The 17,398-nt window shown below is 42.6% G+C and overlaps 2 protein-coding genes across 2 annotated transcripts; both read left to right on the top strand.

The window, feature by feature from the left end:
• Positions 1-8,765: 8,765 nt before the first annotated feature.
• MELLADRAFT_102354 (uncharacterized protein) lies at positions 8,766-10,121 on the top strand (the record flags this gene model as incomplete). The annotated part of the gene is made up of 2 exons (XM_007405271.1): positions 8,766-9,995; positions 10,059-10,121. 2 exons carry the CDS (start codon positions 8,766-8,768, stop codon positions 10,119-10,121), a joined length of 1,293 nt encoding a protein of 430 aa, XP_007405333.1.
• A 1,805-nt stretch (positions 10,122-11,926) lies between these two features.
• Positions 11,927-13,190, top strand: MELLADRAFT_90913 (uncharacterized protein; the record flags this gene model as incomplete). The annotated part of the gene is made up of 5 exons (XM_007405272.1): positions 11,927-12,001; positions 12,067-12,486; positions 12,556-12,708; positions 12,764-12,873; positions 12,941-13,190. 5 exons carry the CDS (start codon positions 11,927-11,929, stop codon positions 13,188-13,190), a joined length of 1,008 nt encoding a protein of 335 aa, XP_007405334.1.
• Positions 13,191-17,398: the final 4,208 nt, after the last annotated feature.

Here is a 17,398-nt window from a genome sequence, read left to right as displayed (position 1 = left end):
ATCAACACTTACAATTAATGCAAGATCTCAAAATCTCGATGTGGATGAAAAGAGGCACTGGGGGGAATTAGTTGTTGAAAGATAAGTTTCAAAATATTCATTTCAATCATCTTCCATTACATCTTCTAAGGTGTTCTCAATGTGTATATAAAATAGAAACTGAGTCTGAACAAGTTTGAGGAAAAGATTCAACAAGATAAAATATTGTGTCATAATCACTACCATTTCTCTTTTTGAATCATTGTAATTGATGAAATCTAAGTTGAAGCTGAGCATACAAGCTATTGTGATTGGTGAAATTGAGCCTACTAATCAACAAGATAACATATGATTTCTTGATCACTATCACTGCTTTTTTAAGCTAACAAGATTGAGGGAATAAAAATGAAAAATGAAAATCAATTCTGCACAAGTTTGAGACAACAAACCAACACAATAAAGATAATTAATTGATTTCATCATCTACTTCTTCCTTCCTGTACTTCTTCATTAATTTTGCTTTCATTAATCTGAGGATTTCTCTTGATTCATCATCTGGACATGATTCAGGTGAATTCAATAGTGTGTTCAGGTTTTTAGCTTCTTCCTGAATTTCCAGAGCACGTTCAGCAAGTTTGTGTCCTTTCTCCATTACAATGGCTTTTTGCTCCTGAATTTTGGTGGCACGTTTGAGCGCTTAGTTACGTTCAGACTCAATATTGTGATTGGCGTGTTGATGTTTTGATTTCTTCTGACCAACCGGCCGTTCAAGCAAATTGATAGATTCCGCAGGGGCAGTTGATTCAGCAGTTTGAGGTGAGCTAACTCCTGAGACACTAGCAGTAGTTGAAGCTCTTCTGATTGGAATGGCAGCTTTTGTCCATTTGGGAGCATATCAAAGGATTTGCCACAAAGCCTTGTGCTTGAAATTATTGTTTGTTTGATTTGAAAACTCCTTCTTGGCAATATTCATGTAATCGGAAGGAGCAGTTCAACTTGGTGGGTTACGTTGAATTGACCCATAGGTTGCTGAGAACTTCAGAGTTGATGTGTTGATTGGTTTCCAGCTATGATCAAATGTGAATGTCAAGAATGTAAAAAATCGATGATTGGTTCATTTTGACTATGAAGACAAAAATTAACAATAAAAATAAAACGTGAAAGGTATGTACTGGTTCCTTAGTTGTTCTCCTGTACAAACCGGCTTTACATTGGGTAATGCCAAAGCAAAGTCATTGGCCACTTTGATGTAGAAGTCAGTCCCGGATTGCTGGTTTGCGTATTGTGGATCTTTGCTTATAGAAATCCACGACATTGCTAGCTGTTCATCTTCAGGCACTGTCCACTTTTTCCCATGTTGCCTTGCAGCAGTTCTTTCACTTGGGTTGGCAGGGATTTGGTCGACGTCATGATCCATCTGAAGCAAAGAACGAGTTGAGTGTGTGGAAAAGTGAGTTGAGTGATGAGGAGGGAGATCACAGGTGGGTGTATATGTAGAAGGGATGGGTGCGGTGTTGTGATTCGGTGGGCACAGATTTTCAAAGAAAATATCTAGGCAGGGTTAAATTTAACCCAGCTTGAAGATTTTTTAACTAAAGCTTGCTTAAAGATTCAATGTTGTGAATTTTGAACAGGCTTTAGGGTTAAAATTCAATAAAGCCTCAATTAAAGCCATAATTGCGGGTGCTTCAAGCATAGTAGAACAACACACACATTTGAGATGCACTCAGGAGTCATTGCAGACTGCAACACCCAACCAGGTGTTGAGCAATTGTAACAGAAAAGTGCTCACCCCCTCTGGCACATTGCATAAAAATCATTAACATGCTAAACATTGAGCTTCCACATGTGCTGTACCAAGTTCCTCTTTATGTACCACAGCTCTTCTTCTACTCCCCAATCCCATGCTTAAAATATCAAACTGCTCCTGTGCTTTTTTTGCCACATTCAAGAGCACTCCCTGGCTGGAATTCCTTGTAGTCTATTGTTGTGTCTTGTTCCAGACTTGGAGTGATTCAGCTGGATCTTGGTCACCTGGTCAAGAAGAGGGTCAGTTGGCATCAAGTGGCCAAACAATTATCAACTTGCCCACCCTAATTTCTCAATTATTGATGATGGCCTTGTCCCCACCACATCATCCCTCAAAATGATAGATTTCCCAAAATCAAATGCATTCATATTCATGGAGGAAGTAATCCTTGTGTCCAACAAATAAGTGGTCTCAAATATCAAATTTGATCCACCAATCAAAAGAACTATGCTGGTAATGAGTTCTAAATCTAATCAATGTTGATGCTGACCACACATGCAGAGCAAGTGTGCAACACTTCCAACGCTCTTATCACCAAGACTCCTCCACCTCATTCATGTCTGCCCCAATCAACAATATCTCCAACCCCGCAAGTCAACACTCTATTGACCATGCCATTGGGCTGGACTTCAAACTTGCTAATCACAATTGTACATTTGTGTTCCTTGAATGATGTTGAACTGCAACCCTTCCAGAATGGGGGTACAGGGCCTCCAACACAAAACAGCAGATCTTGCACCAGAGTAGCACCGGTGCACTTGCTGCCAGCAACAATTGGGACACTTTGAATTGTGATGTGATTGTTAACTTTGCCTGTGTCAAAGCGTCAATAATTTGAGCTTGAATACTTACTGACAAATCATCATTCAGCTCGGTCCCACAGTGTCACTGGTATCAATATTGATGTGCAACAGTGGCAGTGTTATTTAGATTACTTCCATGTGAGCTTTGACTCCCAATGGTTGGTGAGTGTATTCTGTGGTGATTGATATAACAGCTGTTGGGAATTGTTTTCCACTAACCAACACTATCAAATCTGCTGCTCTTTAAACACACATAACCACATTGGCCATTGGCTGGAATGACAATCCCCCGCATTTGGTAAGGGCATTGTTCTTGGAGGACTGGATGATCCAATTCCACTGTGGCAATTGAGTTAACCTGGGTCAGTAATTCTTCCTTGTTGTCCACTGCTGCAAAGGAAATGTAGCACCATGATGTCCCATTCTGTGACCAGATGTGCACAGCCAACATTGATGTCTTGGTTTGAACAATCCGAGGCATCTATGTTGGCGGTGGTGTTGCCTATCTGAAAGGCAATTGTAAGGGCGTACCCTTACAGGTAGCGCAGAACACATAGTTGTATGGGTTTAGACAGTAGCTAGTAGTATTACTTGTATTCAGTGCCCTGGCTCCAGAGTTCCCTTTCCTCAGGAGAACTCTCCACTTGGAGCCAGGTGAGCCTTTCTTTATCTTGTTATCTCTTTTCTCATCTATTGTACTTTGGTTAGATTAGGTTGCTGATAGGAGGAGAACTCTCCACTTGGAGCCAGGTTATCTTTGGAATATAGATTGACGGGTTTTATAGGTAGTTTTGGGCTTCTCGAGCTACCTTTTGTGACTAGTGAAGGCTCTCACGCATCTGAGCCTTACACTTTTTTTACCTATACCTTATTCCGTCTTCAAAATTTTTTTGCTTTCATTCCTGTCAACTTTGAATTCCTGATATACCGCTGCTCCGACTGAGTTCAATTAAGAAGAACCTCTGCTGTCAACACTGCTGCTGCCGCCCTTCGAGTGATCACTATTGGCTAGTTTCGGATGTCAGATCGTCGAAACCTTCCGAATAATTATTCTGATAATCCCGAAGCGTTACTCCGCCGACCTAGACAAAGTCAAAACCTAATTTCGCCAATACGCAGCCCACCGCCGCCTGTTCCTCCTCGCTTCAATTGGCGTGAGGAAGTGCCCGAAACTCCAGTATCTGAATACAAAGTTTTATCAGCCAGCCAACCACTTCACGTTGTAGAAGAGACAAAACCCTTTAGTACGCCGACTCAACCGTGGCCAATCCCTGAAACTGAAATCTTGAAAGCCAGTGATAAACAGATAGTCCAACGCTTCTTCAATCACCTATTAGAAGAGGGAGACACACGGACAAAGAAATCCGACAACCTAGCGACGCCACGACTGCCAGGAGCGTTTATTCATACGCCTCAGCCAACCGCCCATAAGAAAATGGCGGAACCCTCGTTGTCGGCTCAGAAGGGGAAGGCTTCCACGGTTATTACCTCGGTGGAAGACCAGCTTGAGTCTTTGAAACTTCAACTGAAGGAAGCAGAGGAGCGTAACGAGTTCCTGGAGAGGCGATGTGACCGGATCGACAACCTTGAATCGATGGTGCACGACTTAGCTCAGGAACGGCAAGCAACCCACGAGCCACCTGGGGACCAAAGTTTTCAGTCATCCAGATCGAATAATCCTTATGCCTTGTTCATGGAACAAGAGCCGGTTTCACCTTCGCCAGCAGGTCGCCAACAACCTACAAACCCTGTCGACGTAATAACCCCACCACCGATCAACTACGCGTCACGACCTTCAGGTTTAACGGCACCACCACCTCCGACTTATGTTTCAGAGTCGGTAGAACAAAACGTACCAATGTCTCGGACCGCGATGCCGTGGACTTATCCTTGGGCGCAATCGACTCCAGCAGTGCACTGGGTACCGACTCAAACTGCACCAGTTGTGCTACCACCACTTTCTCCGACTTCTCCAGCATTGCCACCACCACCATCGGCTTGTACCGCGCCTTTGCCTCGACTGGTTAACAAGACAACTGGGTACAAAAGTGACGATTCAAGTGCTATGATAACTGCGAGCAAGATTCGTTTGGCAGAGGCGCCGAAGTTTAACGGACCGTATGGGAAGCCAGCCGCTTTATTTCACTGGCAGTGGCTAGTGGAACAATTCTTTGATGTGAAGGATCTTCGTAACAATCGAGAGCGCCTCAAGCTTTTGGGATCCTTACTCATTGATCAACAAGCCTCGGCGTGGTTCCAATCTGCTAAAACTGAGCTAGAGGGGAAGTCTTGGAAGGAAGTGATGGAATTATTTGCAATTGGAACATTACCGGAGGACTGGATATCGGACATCGAACAGCAGTTGCGAAAACTCACGATGAAACCGTCCGAAAGCTTTGACTCTTACATCGAACGTGCCCAAAGCTTACATCGTACAATTTTGAAGTTTTCTCGGATCTCTCAGAAGGAACTTGCTCAATACATCTGCTGGGGAGCACCACCGTTGTTTGATAGCGTAGCTCGCAAGGACAGACTGTTGCAAGTTGAAAATTTCAACATGATTTACTTCATTTCTCGTGCCAAGGCCATTTGGAGGGTACTGGTGGATGGCGGACAAATTAAAGAAGGCAAACCGTGTGGCCTAGCACCTAATGCACCTCAATATGCAGCAGCCGGCAATAACTCAAACAATCAAAGCACAAATACGAACCGGTCTTTCGCTCGATCACCAGAGGAACGTGCTGAGAACACGTGGCGTTATAAACAATGGATGAAGCACGTTGGACTGTGTACAACTTGCAAGAAGAAGTGTAACAATCCCAACTGCACGGATTCTTCGAATGCATTTATTAGTGTACCACCACCCGATCAGTTCAATGCAGGTCCGCGTCCGACACACATCGATTCGCGACCACCACCAGGAGCTCCTACACAAAAACCAGCCGGCCGACCTGTGAATGGCAACACATCAACAACAACCAGAGTCACTGCTTTTACGGAGATGCCTGAATTGTCAGCTGAGGAGTTGGAACGCTACACGGAGGCGGATAGAGTTTTAGTTGCCTGTATGGAGGAAGAGAAACAAGAGAGGTGCGTTTCTGATGACAGAGAGCCCTCAATAATTGTTGATCTTGTGTGTAACGGTGTTCCCATTGGGGCTTTGTTTGATTCAGCCTGCAAAACAAATCTAATGGACGAGGACCTGGCGCAGAAGGCGCGAATCCCGCAACGTCCTCTGGTTAGGCCAGTAACTGTGGGTCTAGCTCTTGCATCAGAGGGGCCTGAGAAACAACTTACTCATTTTGTGTTTGCCAATCTGGATTCGAAGGAACCAAAACTCAAGTTCGGTGCAAATTTTTTCAAAATTGCAAAGTTAAACGGAGGTTACGACATGATCTGTGGGACGCCTTTCTTGAAAATGCACAAGATAGACATATCAGTACATAGACGTTGTATCTTACACAACAAGTCCGGGTTAATGCTCTATGACCGTGAATTTAGGAAACAAAAGAAAATGGAATATGTGGAATGCAATAAATCTCATGATTGTTTGAACTTGGACCTTCGAGGTGTGCCGGAGAAAGCATTATTAGCGTGTGTTACGGAAAATTTGAAAAAGATTGAGAGAGCAAGATTGATGTCTTTGAAGGAAACTGAAATGTTTGAAGAATTTAAATCTTTATTCCCTGATGAATTGCCCGCAGTCGCGGAAGGGGAGGACGATTTTTTCCCTCCCACAGACCAACACAAATCTTCAACTGTTTGTCATAAAATTGTGTTAACAAACCCCAATGCCACTATCAACGGTAAACAGTATGGTTACCCGGTGAAGCACTTAGGAGCTTGGTGTCGACTCATAGATGCCCACTTGAAAGCTGGTCGTATTCGACGTTCAAGCAGTCAGTACGGATCTCCCTCACTGATTATTCCCAAAAAAGATCCTATGGCAGACCCGCAATGGGTCTGTGATTACCAAGAGCTGAACAAGGTTACAGTCAAGGACCGCTCACCGCTTCCTAACCCTGAGGAAGCTGTGAGACTGGCAGCAACGGGTAAAGTCTATTCAATAGTTGACCAGATCAATAGTTTTTTTCAAACTCGCATGCGACCAGAAGACATTCCTCTCACCGCCGTGAAGACTCCTTGGGGAATGTACGAATGGGTAGTAATGCCCATGGGCCTCTGTAATGCTCCTGCCACTCACCAAGCACGTTGTGAAGAAGCATTGGGGGACCTGATAGGAAAAATCTGCGTTGTTTACATTGATGATATCGTAATTTTTTCCGATTCAGTGGAAGAACATGAAAAACATCTCAGGGAGGTTTTGAATCGATTGAAAGCCAACAACCTGTACTGCTCTTCGAAGAAAAGCAAGTTATTTCGAAAGAAGATCACATTTTTAGGACACGAGATTAGTGAGGATGGTATTAGTGCAGATAACGGACAGGTAGATAAAATCACGTCATGGAAGACTCCTCGGTCAGCTAAGACTTTAAACTCGTTTTTAGGCACAGTTCAATGGTTGAAGAAGTTTGTCGATGGCTTAGGACAATATGTGGCAACCTTATCCCCGCTAACTAGCTCAAAACGAAAACCATCGGAGTTCTGCTGGGGTAAAGCTGAAGACGTAGCGTTCGAAAACATTAAGAGATTGATCACCACTCTTCCAGTGCTGAAGAAGATAGACTACAATTCTGAAGACCCTGTCTGGCTTTTCTCGGATGCTAGCGGACATGGCCTGGGCGCCGCTCTTTTTCAAGGCAAAGACTGGGAAACCTCGTTTCCAATTGCTTACGAAAGCAGGACCATGTCACCGGCGGAAAGGAATTATCCCGTGCATGAGCAGGAACTGCTTGCGGTGATCAATGCTTTGCAGAAATGGAAATTGCTACTGCTTGGTTTAAAAATCAACGTGATGTCAGACCACCACAGCTTAGTACACTTATTGAAACAACGTAATCTCAGTCGTCGTCAAGCCAGATGGCTCGAAACGTTGGCCGACTTTGATCTAAACTTCAAGTACCTCAAGGGTGAGGACAACTCGGTGGCCGACGCGCTCTCGAGAAGGGAGGATGTTGCGGCAATCGAAATCAAAGCCAGTCTGGATGATGAAACTCGATACGCCATCACGGAAGGGTATAAAAAGGATGCATTTTGCTCAAAACTTCTGCTCACCCTACCTCTGCGGGAAGACACACGACAAATTGGGGACCTACTCTACCTTGATGGACGCCTCGTTGTTCTGGAAGTTAAGACTTTACGTCTTGGCCTCATATCAAGGACACACTCCGCTCTGGGTCATTTAGGATTGGCAAAAACAATTGAACAGCTTTGCTCTGAATTCTTCTGGCCGGGTATGACGAAAGATGTGCAGCAATTTGTAGCGAACTGTGACAGTTGTCAACGCAACAAAGCTAGAACACAACTCACTTCCGGCAGACTACAAGCAACTCCCGTGCCACATGCGCCGCTGGAACATATCAGTCTAGACTTTGTAGGTCCCTTTCCTAAGGTAAACGGTTATGACATGATTCTATCAATCATAACTCTAAAGGCACAACCTGGTTTCTCGGCGAAACCGGATTAAACCATAAGGCCTAACACCCTAAGTACCTACAACCCCCCTCACCAATCACCCACCAAGTTTCCTCTCCATCTTTCAATCACCGTCAAGCAAGCTGATGTATACCCCTCCACTCCGGTCTTGCAACTTTTGGCCCCCACTACACTCCAATTACAACCGGTCCCATCCTCTAAAGTTTGGTATTTACTTTCTGCACTGTCTCCCGGGCGTCGAGACCAAGAAAACACCACATCAAAGATTACGAGACCGAAAACATTTGACCACATCAACGATCGCGAGGCCTGAAAAACTTATATTACGACACGACTAACCGTTACACATGTCACCATGTTGCTCATTTGGGCAGAGATCTTTCACGAGCATGCTTGCTTGCTCCTGAAAGCCCAAAAATTGACAATTACCATGTTGATTTCCACCGGATCGATTGACACAAACTATCCATTCACATTGGCGGCGATTTCTGTCATTGAAGGCATAGGCATTGGGGTCAGACAGCTAGGTACGACGAATGACCACCCCTTCATTTCATTATAAAGTGACGTCCCTAAACCGACTTCTGGTACTTCATACCATGCCATTTACTTCCAAAATGTGCATGACCTCATTGACATTCCCCCATCCCTTTGAAACCGAACAATTACCAGTTGAAGTCGTCCGATTAATCGTTGAAAACATAATTAATCAAAGCCCCATTATATCTGCTGACCCCACAAACTGTACCGACACTTCATTCCTACATCATACGCAAGTTACCCGTCTGCTTCAGTTGCGTTTATTAAGCAAAGCCTGGGACATTGTCATTCTCGACTCTGTTTTCAAAAATTTGCGCCTACCTCGCGATAACATGGCCAGCAGTCTTGCAGGCATTTGGAAAACATCATACCTGACTCCTGGCTTTCCAAAATTACAACGACTCTGCCTGGATGGAGTCCAACATCCGATGCCTCTTTCCCAACATGGACAACCATTGCCGTCTCCAACACCAGTGTACCCATTTTCTATCCGACCCCAAAACGCGGCATCAATTATTAGCTTATGCAGGTACACCTTAACCCAACTAAAACTTAGGTTTATCGACTGCGTTGGATTCACTCCTGAGTTATCAAACACCATTCAGCTTGCTACAGGTTTACATACTCTCAATATTTCAGGTTCCCGCTCCTCAGGGGTCCCACACGATTCAAAGTCAATTAAGTTCCTACTCGAAAGGATTCCGCAACTAAAGTCTTTATCCCTCAACTTCTCATTCCTATCCGCGATGGAATTGGCGCGCAATTCTCTTCCCGACTTGGAGCACTTTTGGTTTGCGTGTGATCTCGACAACCTACAAGCTGCAAAGGACATATGTCAGTCTTCTGCAAGAAAAATCAGTTGCCTAGAATTACTCCCACAGGCTAATCCGGACCCAATAGCCCCGATAGCCTTAGGATTACAAGACATACTCCAAGTTCTGTTCATAATTTCTATTCCGGACCGTATCCCACGCAACAGCCGCGACACTTGCTTTCCTAAACTCCGGGTTCTCCGAAGTGAATACTGCCACTTGAATCCATTGGAAATTGATCTTCAGTGGTTAAAATGGCCGTTACTACAATCAATTGAAGTGTTGGTTACGAGTTATTGGCACGGGAACGTATATTGGCGAAGCATCTTAGCTCAGACTGACCGCGCTTCAATCACGGTTCCTCCAAAACTAAAACACATAGTCTTCACAACGCCCAAAGGATCTGGACTTCGTGATCAGGAGCTGGTGGAAGTATTCCAATCAATAGGAGTTAAATGCCATTTCATGTTCCAGCCAGCTTGCGCAGATCTCATGGTAAGCAACACCTCAATTTCACTGACACCTTGCGTTCTGATCTGACACCTATATTTCTTATAGGGTCTGGCAAACTTATTGAACACTGAAGAACTCCGCTCCAATGATGTGGTTGACCCAAACTGATAATGTTGCGTTTGGAGATTGCTTACGAGACCTATTTCTTGTGTCAACGAAATGTCTTCACATATTTCTTTCCGCTCCCAATTCTGTCTCTGTTGAAATGGCATTTCTTGCGCTATAAAGTCACACGTTGTAATTGTGATTGTTACATATTCTACCGCTTCACCATCGGATTTCATGTGGCGAGCGGTACCATTACAAATCTGTAAATTAATATCAAATTTCACCTACTCTAGACTGATTCATGTTTCCACTCTTTGGTTTTTCTAGCTGTGTGATATCTAACCATATCGATGTTAAACTTGATTGATGTTCTTACCTAATTGTGAAGGTAAACAGGTGGTGGAAATACAGTCATTGGAGTCTTACTTGGAAATAAAAATATAAGCTTACCCATTGAAGAAGAACTGCCATCTACCAACCCATGAGGCCCAAATGGCCCCGCTCTTTACAAATCAAGGTGGATGGGATTCGAGAAATCGGGTCCCATATGTACCGTGGTTACCATGCGCGCAGGTATCCGCATTTGAAATGACCAAATGTATACCGTCGGAGTTTGAGGTCCAGTCCGCAAATTTTCCGACACTACTATGAAATCACGACTCTCAACGCAATACTGGTGGCCATCGCGTATATTACACCGTTTACATTTCGAGCCAACTTCAAACTTCAAATCAAATACTCATTCGCTTGCCGATCATATCACTCGAATTTCAGACGACATTGCGGAACAATGAAATATTGTGAAAAAGGGAGACCTCGCGCGGTATCCAACCGAGCATCAAGACTCTTTCAAATGCCTGTGAGGCAACATGATAATCCGACAGCTCTTGAAAAAGTTTGTGATATTCATTCACCCTGTATTTCACTATGGTAATTACTAACCAATTACCTGGGAATAATCCGATAGTCAATTTTTTACCTTTAGAGGGACGCCGCCTACACAATACACATCTCTGTGCGAAGAAGCGACTTCTATCAAAAGTTTGACAAACGGAATTACCCAGCACTCACCCTCCGAATGTATGACAATGCGAATAATCACCATATTATCATTAATCGGTGGATCGCATGTCATTGTCCGATTTTCTACTTGCAACTCCTTGCTTGATGCTTTCACTGACTGCATTTGTTATCTTCTTGAATCAACAATCACAATTAATTAATGCCCCGCAACTGGTAAGGCCTCAGAATCTATACTCACAGGTCCCCAATTTACCTTGTTTTCACTCAAGATGACATGTTGTCCCCTAATACAATAACATTATCATACCTGATCATTTGTTTAGCAGTGAATCGACCCGCACGAAATCCCCATGTCGATTCATTGACCATTTCCTCTGACATTTTCGAACTCGCTTGGACAACGAGAAGACGTTCCTTTCGGCGATCAGACAAAACACGTCTCGATAAACGAAATGTCAGCGGTGACAATCATAATCTTGTGTAATTCATACAAGCAGTACGTCATGAAGTAGTTTTTTTTCACACAATTGTTGTCCTCTGTCTTTATTCATCGTTATTTATCTTTGTATCTATTTATTTGTGGTTTGATTCGTATATAAAGACACAGACTCTTGCTTTATATTCGCTCAGTTTTGTGAGTTAACTAATTACCAATCCCCATTGACTAATACCGTCTCGAATCACGTATTGGTAAATCAATATTGTATTGTATATATAGACACTCCGGACTCATCCCAATCCAAAACGACAACCCGCTTCCTGTTTGCTTGATTAATATCTTGACTGACCAAGATTTGCCTTCTTTGTTATACCATTTAAATTTTGGACCTTAGATTCACACAATGCCCAACCCCGACTTTAACAAACCAACGGGCCATGGTGTTTATTTCTCGGGGAACTTTGAGATTAAGAAGAAAGTACGCAACCCTACTTCCGCATTTGTTACCTGTCCCAAGTATTGAACCTTGATCTCTTCCAACAGCTTCCATCCGATCTAGGTAAAAAATCTGGCTATCACAGTTATGTGGTATCCATCAATTGCGGTGGCGCTGACCGCGACGAAGAGACTCAATACGAGATTCGAGCTATAGGCTATAGCTCACCCTCAATGGCACTTGACGAAAATAAATTTTACTTTTTACGAGGCTTATTTTTTCCGACAAACACATTGAACACTCACATGGATCATCTTTACTTTGAAGGTTCTGACCAGGCAATGATTGGCCCGGCCGAAGAATTCAAAGGTGAGGTCATTAACACTGTTGGTGTAACTGGCCTTGGAATTGTTACAAAACTCCAAAATATTGTTGAGGACTGTTGCCGAAACCTCAAAGATAAAGACGACTTAGATGATCCTAAAACAATTGTGGCAACTGTGAAACACACCGATTACCACCCAAACGTAAGTATATTTCTTCATAAAATCCATTTTATGTTACATTTTATATTGACATCGTATTATAACTGGCAGATCAAACCTGCTCCAACCTTTTACGTGGAATACCGTATTTGCCCTCTCAAATACCTTTCCGGCATCCCGCGAATTCTCAAATTGGGTCGTGAGGCCATCTTTCATGGTTACCTCAAGGACTTTAACGAGGAGACTCGCTGTTACATAGTAATTGTAAGCTTATAATCATTATGGCACGCTCCAAGTCGCTTATAATGCTTCAACACAGGCCAATCGCGTCTCAACTACTTGTGGGCATCGTGATGAACGGGAATTCGCAGACAAAGTGATCAAAACCGAAGAAGTTAACGACGGATCTGGGCGCTCAAAACCGAAAAAGTAAGCAATTTCTTTTGCCTGTTGATGACAAACTTAAGCCAAATTTCCTGTTTGTTTCTACTTTCAGGTTCACCCCGAAATCAGTCAACGCACCCTTCAAATCACCAATTGTTGAACAAACCTCCATAGTGAGCACTCGATCTGGTCCCGCCGATCATCCTGTGGCCCCAGATTCTCCCGGTAGCGAATCAAGTAATCCCTTGGCCGAGGAGCCGGTGACCAAAAAGAGACCTGCTACTACAACACCTAAGAAGAGACCTCGAGCCCGTCCTGCGCGTCGAACTTCGAGCAGCACAACTCTTGACTTGACTACTTGAAATCAGGTTTTCAAACGAAATTCGTAATTGAATTTCTTATAGGCTTTTGCAAACCCATCACAAGTTAACATTCACCATTCTGTTGAAGTTTCATCTAAACCAATCATTGTAATAAGATTGTTATTTTTTTCTTGAATATAATCCACCTTAAAAACATGCCAAATTTAATTTTGTTGAGTGGTTCGAGTTCGGACAATGTTTCCTTATTTAGATCCCGCTGCATTTAATCTACTTCGGTAGCCTGTTCATTGAGTTGCTCTCTTGGTAATACTTATATTTAAATAACATGATCCCTTGCCCTCCAACATTGTTTGAACTCGTAAATGCAAGTGAACTCTCAATCCGCACGGTCAATGAATTTGCCAATCAGCTGTTAACCACAGACCCCTACGCAAATATTTCGATACAAACTGTGCTATCTAATCCTCGTAATTGATTCCATTACTCCTACTTCGTGTGCCATCAGATAAGCTTGAAGTCTCAGTCAAACTGAAGACTTACATACAAGTTCATGAGGCACAATTATTTATTGCAATCACAATATACAATTCTGAATTTAATGTCAGTAGTATAGCACCAATCTTGGAAATCTGAAGCTGTTCGTAAACCAAAAAACTATTGATCCAACATTCAACAAAAATCTAGAAGTCCATACAAAATGTAATATCTCTTGATTTTTGGTAACACACAACCTTTCTGTTACCAAAGGTCAAAAAATGGAGTAACATTTAAGAAATCCAAATATGACCTATCTCCACCAACACAGTTGAAACTTCAGGATATCAGTAATCAAGGAGTAACATATGCGCACAATCATTTGTGAAGTAGCGACAATGGCCCGAATCAAATACAACTGCCTTAATCATGACAATGCCTGTGTCGAAAATCTACCATAAGCATTGGTGATTATGGGAATAAGATATACTTCACGCCGAGATCCAAACCCGAGTGCTCATCTCAAACGCCCACGTATACAACATCGGATCAAAGACTTCATTTGTTGAACTCTACCGCGATGTACACAATGATGTACACTGTTACCCGGGTCTCTGGCACTTCACCACGATTTGATAAGAACAAACAAAGTCATTCCTTGCGTAAGTTTGCAGAATCTTGTTATGTATTTGAGTCATGCTACTAACCCAATTTGATGAGATACTCTGTACAACGGCAAGATTTCTGGGAACACACATACAATGTCGGTAATAAGTTCATTTACAAAATTTCGCAACCTGAGCACAAGATCGGAGCACACAAGTTAATCATAATATAAAAAAACGTTTTTTAGGATCCCCTTGACACTAACGGAGTTTGATTTAATGCCTACATAACAATCAACCCGAATTCGGATAGACACTATCGGTGGACCTCGCAACGATATGTAAGTAAACATGAGGTGAGCCCCGTTTTTGGTATTCAATTGACACATGACAAATGAAAAACTCTTTATTATCTTCAAACCGCGCCTGGGAACTTGATGATGGTTTGTGTTGATTTGCAGTGGTAACAGCTACAAGAAGAGAATTGTCCCTATTAATTTTGAAATTAACATTAACTCTTGAGAACGACTTACACAAAGATTGGGGTCCATTTCTCGAGGAAACATAACTAATGACAAGAATAAGTCCTTTAGATTCCAATATTCAAAATAACGGGACTTTGATAGCTTACGTGGTGTGAATCGGTTCAAGTGAATGCACGACGATCTGAGGGACCGAAAGGGCCAATTGATGTTTCAAATGTTGAAACATTTGGTGGTCCATATGTTTTATCACAAGCCCCGGGAATGACGGTGAATTGGTGAAGTTGATGATATAATGAACTCGATCCTCTCCACGAACTTTACAATACGTATCGATAATGCTAACAATCTCACGTTGAATAGTATAAGACAAACGAGCAATGGTTTCAGAAATATGAAATGGCTGGGCTGGGTTTACGATGTTGTTCACATTTTTACACATTCTTGAATGAATCGGCATGATGATGAAGAATGTTGGAATCAGAATTTTTTTTAATTTATTATTGGGAATCAAGAGTTCTACGAGCGAATGAACGTGTGATAACTAATTATATACTTGGCTTATTAGACACTACGTTTGGGTACGGTCCCGGAGACTGATTTCACTTTAGGGAGCGGTGAAACATAGTTCATGGTAAATCATGACCGTTCACGAATAACTCAATCGACTTTCAACATAAATTTGTTCTCCGGAAGATTGTCGCGACATTGAGCATTAATCAACAAAACATTGTACACACGGAATTAGATTCAGCAAGGGCAATGGCAATGTACAATCATCCATCTCTGCGTTTATACTCCAAGATACCCGGAAACTGAGTAATCCCCCGGAAACACGACCAAATTTTGGTTTGACATCGATAATAACTATGTGTATGTTCAAACAGGTCTACATTCATATCCATATATTTTTCCGGATACCCGTGAACCGAATAGTTAACTCATGCAATGCGACGTACATTTGCTGTGTGAAACGGAATAGTATCATCAATCACACGCGAAACACGAATAAACGGATTACTATCACCTGAATTTAGACTCACTTTGACTCATATAATCATCATGAAACCAAATTCGAATTCGCTCAAAATCAAGGGAGGAAAATCTTTTGCGAACTCATGAATTCATGAGGTGGAAAGTTTGGATTGGGCACGAATCAATCGGAACCAAGATTAGCACTGGCTAATTCGCTTTCGAAATTCACTTGCAAACACTTAACACGAATAATTTGAATCCTTTGTTTGGATGCGAGTATGGATGGCTCGAAAACCAGGGTATAACCGTGAGTTACACTACCAGCAACGAGAAAGGTACCACAAGACTGACATATAACATCGAAATTGTATGCTTGTAATCAATCAGGGGGAAATGATCCTTCGATTTGGTTTGTAAACTCAGATACTATAATTGTCTAAAAAACCTCGGTGAAATTCAGGATGTCGGGTTCGCAATCAACCCAGATATGGATGCGGATGTCCTATGTCAACATTAAGCAAGTCAACTTTAGCGAGACCGAGAATCTTTTCAACAATTCACCCTGTGTATCGTCAATTCACTAACCAACTAACGGTTCTCGCAACGCCCATGGACAACGTAAGCTTCCGCATCAGACATATGATTATTGAAACACATTGATACTTGATAAAATGATACAACTGACTGAGATAACTTTGCGAATTCAAATACGATAACTGTTTCTGAAACCTCAGTGAAATCAAGGTGTGGAGTCCCCAATTGGGTCGGCGAAGAATACACACAACCTATGCCAAACTTGAGTGCTTCGAGCTTCGCGGTACCCAGAACTTTTTTCAACAAATCAGCCTGTATATCGACAATTCACCTATCATGTAACGGTTCTCGCAACGCTGACGAGCAACGTGAGCTTTTGCGTGAGGCATGTGATTATTGAAATATGTTTGTATCTAATAACATGAATGTGGATTAACTGTGATAATGGCGATTGCTTGATGCATTAAGATTAATCTGCAAGACTACGTAAGTACCCAATACGTTGGTGAAATCAATAAGTCGTCCATTATACCTTATTGTTGACGATTCATTCTCTATTTTGCATTGCTTACCTCTTCATTTTCTAAAAAATCACAATTATCATGCCTCGAAGAGCAGCAATTTGGCGACAAAATCATGGGCTCGCAGTGCGTACCGAAGCACTAGGATCCGAAGCCAACCTCCTATCCTGGTTCCGTGGCGAAATTCCATTCAATTTAGGACCTCAAGACGATCAGTGTACAGGTTGTGATGCATACCGATGGAGAGCGGAACGAAGACTTAAAGACGCTAAACTTCTCAATACCACCTTCCGAAACTGTTGCAATCACGGTCAAGTTGATCTTCCTTTGAGATACTTCCCGCAAGACGTTGGAGAACAGGTTCCAGAATTCTATAAAGCTCTGTTAAGGAACAATGACCAGAGTAAGTTAGCACGTTTGGCAAAAGTACTATCATGATTTAACATTACATTCTTTTCAGGATCTAGAAATTTTCGAGAAGACATCCAGAAATACAACAACGGTCTATCATTTACTTCCCTGGGCGCGAACATTGACGCCAGTGTTCTCGGACAACGCGGACATTCAATATCCAGAATTCAGGGGCAAATGTATCACAGAATAGGATCTTTGATGCCAATGCCCGCGAATCATCCCGGGTTTGCTCAAATTTACAT

Source organism: Melampsora larici-populina (genome assembly GCF_000204055.1).
Source record: "Melampsora larici-populina 98AG31 unplaced genomic scaffold MELLAscaffold_3, whole genome shotgun sequence".
Lineage (NCBI taxonomy): Eukaryota > Fungi > Basidiomycota > Pucciniomycetes > Pucciniales > Melampsoraceae > Melampsora > Melampsora laricis-populina.
This window is presented reverse-complemented; position numbering and strand designations above follow the sequence as displayed.